General features: G+C 46.2%; 1 protein-coding gene across 3 annotated transcripts in view; it reads left to right on the top strand.

The window, feature by feature from the left end:
- The first annotated feature begins 3,014 nt into the window (after positions 1-3,014).
- Positions 3,015-8,966, top strand: part of RBFOX2 (RNA binding protein, fox-1 homolog 2) — a 114,005-nt gene continuing 108,053 nt past the window's right edge. Inside the window, exon 1 of one of the 3 annotated variants that reach the window (XM_008636405.2) lies at positions 3,015-3,243. In XM_008636405.2, coding sequence (XP_008634627.1) covers positions 3,229-3,243 — 15 coding nt within the window. In that variant the 5' untranslated portion in view covers positions 3,015-3,228. Of the gene's footprint in view, positions 3,244-6,889; positions 6,953-8,966 lie in introns of those variants that run through there. The other 2 variants (XM_017737833.1, XM_017737836.1) reach the window with 2 other exon arrangements.

Here is an 8,966-nt window from a genome sequence, read left to right as displayed (position 1 = left end):
GAATAAGATGCACTGACATACTTGTTGTCCTCTTGCTCCTTAGGAAATATTTTGTGTTTTTTTAGAAGATGATTTCCTGAAAGAAATGTCTTGTATGGATACTTTTTACATACAGCTAGTGTAATTGAAAAATCTGAAAAAAAGTATAAAGAAGACCTAATAATTCATCTAGTTGTTCCTCCCACCCCCCGATTGTATCATCCAAGCCAAACCTTTTTCTTGCTTGTAATCTGAGGCTAAAATGGCACTGCTGCCAGTTCTGCAACTATGGATAGTCTTGGGCATGCACTTCATGTTCTTAGTGTTGGTTTGATCCTCTGGGCAGCAGCAGCTCTCTTGAAACAGGGCGGTGGTGCCTCTAGAGTCATCCCACAGCCTCATTTCCTGACCCGTCGGGTACTCCTCTCACTGCTTGAGAATACTGGGTGTTGAGAAACCTGCTCTTGCAGTTCATCAAACAGGGCTCCTGCTCCAGGACAAAGGTATTACATCACCAGAAGTCTGCTGCTCTCAGTAATCTTCCCGTATGCCTTCTGCAGAGAGGTGGTGGCCTTGTAGCAACAGTGGCAAATAAATTTTGAGGCAGTATTTGGATGATTCACAGAGGGTTCATGGGTCTTGTTTTGATTTGGAGGTTGAATGCACAATGTGGAGTTGCTGGGATGATTTGTAACAAGTCTCAGTTGTTGAAATTAAGGAATAGGCTTATTCTGAAAGTTTTATTCTCTTTCTCTGAAGGTGGCCTAAAGGATGAGAGCTTGGGGAAGAAGGGGAAGAATTTTTTTTCCTTTTTTTCTCTTTTCCCCTTTTTTTAATTAGGGAAGTTTTTAGTAACTCTTCAGCTTAGTTTCAAGAGTCATCCTTTTCAAGTCTTTTATGGGAATACATATGAAGTAGGATTTATTTGGGTTTGCTCAGCTGGTCTACGTGTCTTCTCACTTTCTCCCCTGCACACAAGGAATCTCAGCTTTCATTTAAATGACCATAGGATCATTTTTGAATTGTGATTCTGGATCAGAAGAAAACCTTGAAAATGCCATCAAGGTTATCGGGTGCAGAAATGTCTGCTTCAGTCTTCAGGCTGGCTGAACTAGTCGCTGCTGCTGGTGTGACCCAGCTGCAGAGGTGTTAACAGAAGGGTCTAATCGTGATGCAAATGTCAGCATTGCTGCTGTTTCGCTCCTCTCAGAGCCTTTGAGAACAGGTTTATGGATCACATGCTTCACTCTTTGGAGTCTGTGGTGCATAGGCTTTGGTACAGTAAGTGATTTTTAGGAACATTGCTTTTCACCCTCTAAACCTGACCCATTGTGTGAAAAGGTGAGAGCAGATGGGAGACCTGAGCAATGCCATAATGGAGCAACCCTGTGCAATCCCAGTTTTCTGGAGGAGCTCTTGCTCCTTTCCCTGAGCAGCAGGGTTTTCTGGGCTGGAAAGTTGAGTGTCGTCTTGCTTGTCTTTAACTAGCAGATCCCTATGACTGCTGTATCCTGGTAATGACAATAAGCCTTTTCTCCAGGTTTCTATGTGGGACTGCAGTGACAGTCATGTATTTATTTCCTTAGAGCCCATCAGCACCCCATATGTTCAGGCCTGTTCCTGGGACAAGCGTGCCCTGGGGTCTGTCTGTGGCTCGCTGAAGGCGAGGGGAGCCTGGGGGGTGCGGAGCACATCTGGGGTGTCTGGGCTGGCTGTGACAGGAGGCCCATCCATTTGTCACCCCATGTAGACAGGGCTTGACTCGTGTGGAGCCTGACGCTTGCTTTGCTCCAAGCCTGCTGGATTGCATTTAAGTAATCTCTAAGTAGAGGAAGCAGAGGTGATATGTGGAATAGCACCATTTCTATATCTTTAGCTGAGATAAAAATATTTCTTCAAAACTCATTTCCAAGGAGACCAGTGCCTCAATGAAAACACTTTTTTTTTTTTTTTTTCAAATTTCTTTTTTTCCCCCCCCGTTTGAGACGAAGCCATATTTAACTTAGCATTTGGAGGCCGGCAAGGGAAGTCAATTCTTCATTTTGAGGTGGGAAGGGAAGGGGGCGAGAAACCCGTTTTCCTAGTTTGGAAGAGCCGTTGAACTGATTAATGAGATGCGAGGTGACACTCATCCTGTGGCATCGGGCACGGGGGATGGGACGAGGATTTGCTCGTGCGGGGAAGGGCTTGCTGGTGCTTGTCGAGGTAACTGGGGCGAGTGTCTTTTGCTCAGCGCGCCTTTCCCGGGGCTGCCGCCCCACCGGCAGAGCTTTGCAATCCTGAAATTGGAGCAGGCTGGGAGCGCAAGGCGCGGAGGGCACTTGCCCCAGTCAGACTTGGGGGGAAGCTGCCTCCAGGCAAGTGGGAACCCGATACACTCTGAGGAACCGGAGCCAGCTGCTGCTTTCCCTTTAGCAGTATGCAAGTCTGTAAAATACTCATGTGGAGCCACCTGCGAAAGCAGATTAACCCCTTTATCTGTGTCGCTTCTTTTCCCCAGCTCACGCCGACAGTGGTTGTTTCTCCTGAGGGAGCTCCAGCGCTGGCACACACGGATTTTCTCCTTAGCTTCAGGATTCCCGTAGTTATGCTCCTTGATGCCTGTCAGTGGTTAATGATTAAATACAGCTACTTAATTGTGACCGAATTTGGGGTGTTGACTAATGGGGTAGATGAAGACGTGCAGAACCTGCCTATGGCGCCTGCATCTATGGATGGTTCCTGGAGGAGCAATTAGTTGGGTAGGGGGGAGTGGGTCCTCACCCCCAGTGACCTTGGAGGACGAGGCTGTGCTCTGCTTCATTCACGGCTACAGTTCCCTTTTCTAAAGTAAGCGCTCTCCGGCACTGGGAGCCAGGCTGCATTTATTACTAACCCCACCCATCCCTGCCTCTTGCAAGAATCTTGTGAGGCCGAGATTGTGTTTTTAGAAGCAGAATGACAGAGAGAAATTCCCTGGAGGCGAATGCAGAGTGTGTGCTGTGCACGCCAGTACAGACACACGGGGCTGGGAACTCCCAGGGAGAGATTAAGTGCGAGAGAAGAGCACAGAGCAGCCAGAGCTGGAGGAGGGGGGTGGAGGAGGCGAGACGCTTTCTAAGCCTCAAACTGAGCCGTTCGGATGTTTTTTCTTTAAGAAAAAAAATACCAAAAAACACCCTCGACCAACCTCGGTCTCGACAGTCTTACCGAAGTGCCTCTTGTGTTGCCGGATCATCTCACTGCTGGGTTTGAAGGACCCAGGCTAACATGATGTACCTCTGGGTGAGTAGGAAGCGTGTGTGAGGGCTTGCACACTTTGCACATATAAGGAATGGAAAGCTGAAGGACTCTGCACTAACGTGAGCGGCCTTCACTGTTGGGCTTAGTTCTCTGCAGCCTCTACTCACAGTGGTCTAGTCTTCCCTTGTAAAAAATAATAATATTTCGAGCAAGTACTATTAACTGGGTATCAAGCAGGCTTTTCCTGTGGTTGTAAGTTCCTCTGGAGAGAACAGTTTTGGGCAGGTGCCTTGAAGACAAAATTTTTTGGTATAATGCTGCTCATTTGCATAAGGCTGTTCCCATGTACCTCTGCTTTATGGGATTTTTGGTGTTACTGAGAGACATCCCAGGTTGTGAAGGAGTGCTGCTGAAAGGGATTTTTAAGTCTCTGAAGGCTAGGAGAGAAGCAGGAGGGGGCTAGATAGTTTTGCAGTTTGGAACTTCGAGGATGAGGGGAGAAACTGTTTCGAGAAAAGCTGGATGCGAGGTTGTTTTTCCAGAAGTGGCACAGTTACTCGAGTTTCTGGTGGAGTATGGAAAATAATGTCAGGAAAAACATGTGTAAAGTGTTATATAGATCCAGCAAGCAAAGTAATAGCTTATACAAAGGCATATATATTTTCAGCCTTTTAGCAAGGACTGGAATTTCCTTTGGAGCAGTCAGCTCTTAGACTGCTCAGTCATAAACGTGTAGTTTTGTCTGCTCCTCGGCACCCTTGAGATCAGCAGTTTGCCCTTGGGTTTCCTTACCTAGATATGTGATGGGAAGAATAGTTGGGTCCCAAGTTTTTCTTTTGGTTTGTTTTTTTAAAAAAAAAAAAAACCAACAAAACCTTGTTGGTAACTCAGAACTTGGGGGCTTTCTGCCTCTGGCTGCTTTGAGTCCAGCTCCCCATCACTCCCAGGAACAAACACTGGTTTATTTTAGCAACAAAGCAAGCCTTGGAACCCAGGCAGAAGGATTTGACTTCCCTCCTTTGCACATACACACACTATCTTTGTTACAGGGTAACTTGATTCTGCACAGGGGTATGCACACTTGCCTGGTTTCGTCCAGCAGGCCCTGATGGCAGGCACGTCCACCTTCCCCGCTTAGCCCCTTGCCACAGCCTGGTGTGTGGGACCCCCACTTGGGCTGCTGGTTTTTAGGGAGAAAGACTGGGCAGGCCCCATGGCTCAGCTAAGATTTGTGCTTGGTTTGGTGGGTGGGGTGAGAGGAGAAGTAATTCAGCCATGCTGCTGCTGATCTTAGATAAGGAATAAACAATGGAGATGTTCCTTACTCTGCTGAAATGGGGAGGATGAGTGTGGGAACAGAGGAGAGCTGCCCTGCTGTCTCACCTCCTGTGCTGAGGGGTGTGTGAGCACTCTAGTATAAAATAGAGGTGTTAGCCGGTCTAAAGATCAGCTTTGGCCCAAAAGGTGAAGCACTGACCTGGATTCTTAACAGAGGGCTGTGTTTTGGGATGCTTGCCAGTGGATGAACCCCATGGGCTGCTGCTTCTGCCTGCACCCTAAACTTCAGGCAGCATTACTGCTGTGTTTGCACTGCAGTTTAACTTCAGAGAAGTGGGGAAAATAAATTATTAAATGCTTGAATAGCTGAAGGAGTTTTAAAGACATCATCCGGGCACTGTGCCATGATAATTAAAAAAAATTAGTGAATTTTTGCTATCTGGTTATGATCTTTCTCAGTACAGGTTACACTATTACTTTCGGGGAATCTTCTCGTACTTGGACCTTTCAGGGACCTTTTTCTCTGTGCCCATTTGTGTTTCTGCTTTAAGCTCTTTTTATCCTGACAGGCTACATAACCTTTAGCGGTGAGAACAAGAAACCTCGACTGACAGATCTGGTTTGGTGTGGGGTTTGTTGTGCCTCAGCTGTGCCAGTTTCTTGCTTCCCTGCTCACAGGTTCTCCCCTGCCTCTCATTCTCTTCTTGTTGCCTGTGCTATCTTTTTTTCCTGTTCTGTGCCTCTTGTCCTTGGAATGTCAGGACTTCAGTAGCTGCATGGAGATTTGTACTGAGTCATTTCTTAATTCAATGCATGAAGCTACATTAATGCAATGTTAAATTTGAGGTTTTAAATATGCAAGTCCTGAAATCCAGAATTAAGATTCTCACAGCAACCATGATGTTTCTCCCCCAGCCCCCCACCCCCCAGGGGTGCATGTTACAGAATTATCTTCTTTGAAGAGATTGTGCAGTATTGAGTGCTGTCAGGTTTGACAAATAGTAGAATAAAAAGGAGAACGCACCTTCCTCTGCAGCTGTGGTGTGGCGTGGATACTGAACCCAGATGTACAGGCTACCTGCAACATCACAGTCCCTGATTATACTGTATTGGCTGGGGGGGAACTTGTTGCAGGATACTCTTAAATATTTGAGAGCCTTGTAGACTGCAGGAGATTGTGGGCTGTGGAGAGCTGGAGAGTAGGAAACTTAAAATATCTGTTGTGATGACCTAATGCTTGGCATTGTGAGCGAAGTGAAGGCGGCAGACTATCTGTGCCATTAAATATCAAGAGAAACTATTTATCTTAACACTTTTATTGTGTAGGATGCAGTTGTATAAAGTCTTTCTGAGGCAGAGATGGTATGATAGTCTCTCTGATGTTGCAGACCATTTGAGTGCATTGTCAGTGTTGAAACTCAAGGTGGGTATTTGCCTTATGGATAGGAGGTGCATACAGGCGTTCTGTTTTTGCAGCCAAGGGTTTTGTTTGTGGGGGACCATCTAACTCTAGTTTTGTTTCTTCTCACACTCATCCCCATTTGTGTGCAGCTGTCTGGGCTCTTGAATTGCTCAAGAGAGCTCCTAGTCATCAGTTCTCTAACTGGGACATGGGTAATTTGGGCTACGAAGGAAAGAGGGTCTTTGTGCTGAGGGAGATCAGGAATGACAACAGGGGAGCAGGTGTTGTGCTGGTGACAGCCAGGAGCAGAGTGGTTTGAAGGTGGGAAAAGCATTCAACCCTTTACTGGATAAGAAAGACCGAGTTTTTTCATTTATGAGCAGATGAATCTTTGTGTACTGTGAGTCATGAGATACAATCTAGAGTCATTTCATTCCAAGTATTTTCTAAAGAGCATGATGTGTTCTGAGAGTTGCATGTATGAATGTTGCCTTGTTGGAGGTCTGTTGTAACAAGAAAGGTTGAAAGGAAGGGGCAGCAGCCCTACAAAGCAATTTATCAATTATCCTTCTCCCGTGCTCAAAGACAGCTGAAACTATCAAAGGCAGGAGGGAGCAAGGTAAGGGAGGTCCATGCTGTTGCTAGGCTTCTGGTAGGAAAGCACTGGATTCATTGCTCTGTTTATAGTGGGTATGGATAATTTCCTCATTTCTCGCAGCCATGTATAGAGTACATGCTGAGTGTTTGTCAGAGGGCTGGCTGCCTATTGCAACTAGAAATGATTTCTTTCTCTAGAGCCCCCTGAAAGTGAAGATCTTACCTAGACCCACTAATTACCATACAGCAAGAATAGTGCTAGTAAGCTTGCCAAGCTCATTTTGAATTTTTTCATTGGTTTTCTTCCTGACCTGTCTTTTACTTGCCTTTTTGTCACTTAAAAGTCTCTCTTTGCATTCACTGGAATAATTTTTCCCTCTAGGCTCCGAGCTCATCAGCTTTACCACCAAGGGATTGGAAAGCCAACTCTGCTGCCAAACTTGAGTCTTAGCAACGAGCTCTTCCTCACGCCAGGTCTCTCTATTATTTGTTTGGTCTTTTTTCATGAGAGGTAGCTACTGCCAGTGAAAAGTATGGACATTATGGCATGGTTTTCACAGCATGAGTTTGATAGCAGCAAAACAAGTCGCTCTCCAGGGAAAACTGCCACCCTGCTCTGCCTGGGGCAGCTCTTGCTGGGGAAGTCTGGCTGTGCCTCTAGGTCTTTGGCTGGAACCTGTTTGGTAGGCATGGCAAATGCACACGTCAGCCATCACTCGAAGCTCTGACGGGAGGGAGAGCGCAGGTGCTGCATGTGAAAGGTGCGCGCGTGGCGTGGTCAGTGCTGAGAGAGGCGGAGATGGGGTTGCCTCTGGGAAACTGTGCGGATGTAGAAAGGTTTTCCTGAGTGAATGTTAGAGGTCAGGTCTGGGTGAATTTCTTTGAGTATGTTAAAAGACATTTTGTGTTAATACAAACACTGATTTTTGGATTCTTGCTCTGGAGCAGAAAAGCCCTAGAAAATCATAAAATGGAGCTCATGCGAAAATCCTCGAGCTAGTAGCCTGTAAGCTGATTCCCCAGCCTGCAAGTCCCTGTGGTGCCATACTGTGGCATGCATACATAGCAGCTTGAATCCAGAAGTAATATAGTTATGTTTGTCCAGCACTGCAGCTGAGATAATGAGTTCTGCTGCTCGATAAGGTTTATTAGCTTTGGTGCAGCACCTCATGAACATGGTTATACTGCTTCCACACTCGAGCTGCTCTGTGTACAGCTGGGTTGGGGATGTCTGCATTGCGTTCCTCTGGGGCTTTGTGTGACAAAGCAACTTGCATCTGTTTGCATCTAGGGTTTTATACAGGCTTTGGAGATGTGGGAAACAGAGAAAGCAGAGTGTATGAAAGAGATTATATAATGTGACTGCCTGTGTTATTAGAGGACTAGAGTTGATAATCCAGGTGATCTTTCCCAATTCTGTGTTTCTGCAAGCCTGTAATCGTGGAAGATGCCAAGGTCACTGCTGAGACAAGAATGCCCAGTGCAGTTCAAAAAGAGAAGCTATTTCAAATCAAGGTATTGGCTTCAGAAGATGAAGATTCAGGATCAGGATGATCTGTTCTGTAGGCTACAGTGATTTTTTAGTCTGGTTTTATGTAAATCAGGTGTACAGCACATTGCCATCATGTTCAGGAATTCCCTTCTCTGATGAGTCTAAACAAAAGAATTAGGGGGTTGTAGGCTTGCTCAGTTGGTGAATTTCTCCAGCGGCTCTTCTGCCTGACTGCTGTATTCCCACCTGTCCAAACAGCGATGAGCACGGGGGACTCTTTGCTGTAAGCCTGTCCAAGTCTTGGAAGACTGACAGGGGCTGGGTCCTGTTTAAGTCAGTTTTTCACAAAACAGCCTGTTTATCTTGGAAGGAAGAGAATAAACCGTAAGAGAATAAGGAGAGAATAAACCTCAGCCTTCATGATTTCCAGCTGAAAGCTTGAGGAAGAGTGCAGATAATAGCAATTTGAGGCTGAACATCTGTGTTTCCTGCACTTGCCATGGTGCTTATTTGCTAATCTTCATTCCATTAGTGACAGAACTTTACTGTTTTCACAGAATCACAGCATTCTTAGGTTTGGAAAGGACCTCTGGAGATCATCTAGTCCTATCCCCCTGCCAAGGCAGGATCACTTAAAGTAGGTGACATAGGAACATGTCCAGGTGATTTTGATGTCTCCAGAGAGGAAGACTCCATGACCTCCCTGGACAGCCTGTTCCAGTGTTCTGCCACTCTCAGTGTAAAGAAGTTCTTGTTCCTCCTGAGGTGGAACTTCTTGAGTTTTGGTTTATGGCCATTGCTCCTCATCCCGCCACTGGGCTCCACCAAAAAGAGCCTGGCAACAACCTCTTGGCACCCGCCTTTGAGATATTTAAATGCATTAATGAGATCCTCTCTCAGTTGTCTCTTCTCCAGACTAAACAGGCACAGTTCCTGCAGTCTCTCCTCATATGAGATGGTCCAGACCCCAAATTATCTTTGTAGCCTCTGCTGAAC

Source organism: Corvus brachyrhynchos, unplaced genomic scaffold, assembly GCF_000691975.1.
Source record: "Corvus brachyrhynchos isolate BGI_N302 unplaced genomic scaffold, ASM69197v1 scaffold56, whole genome shotgun sequence".
In the NCBI taxonomy this organism is placed as follows: Eukaryota; Metazoa; Chordata; class Aves; order Passeriformes; family Corvidae; genus Corvus; species Corvus brachyrhynchos.
This window is presented reverse-complemented; position numbering and strand designations above follow the sequence as displayed.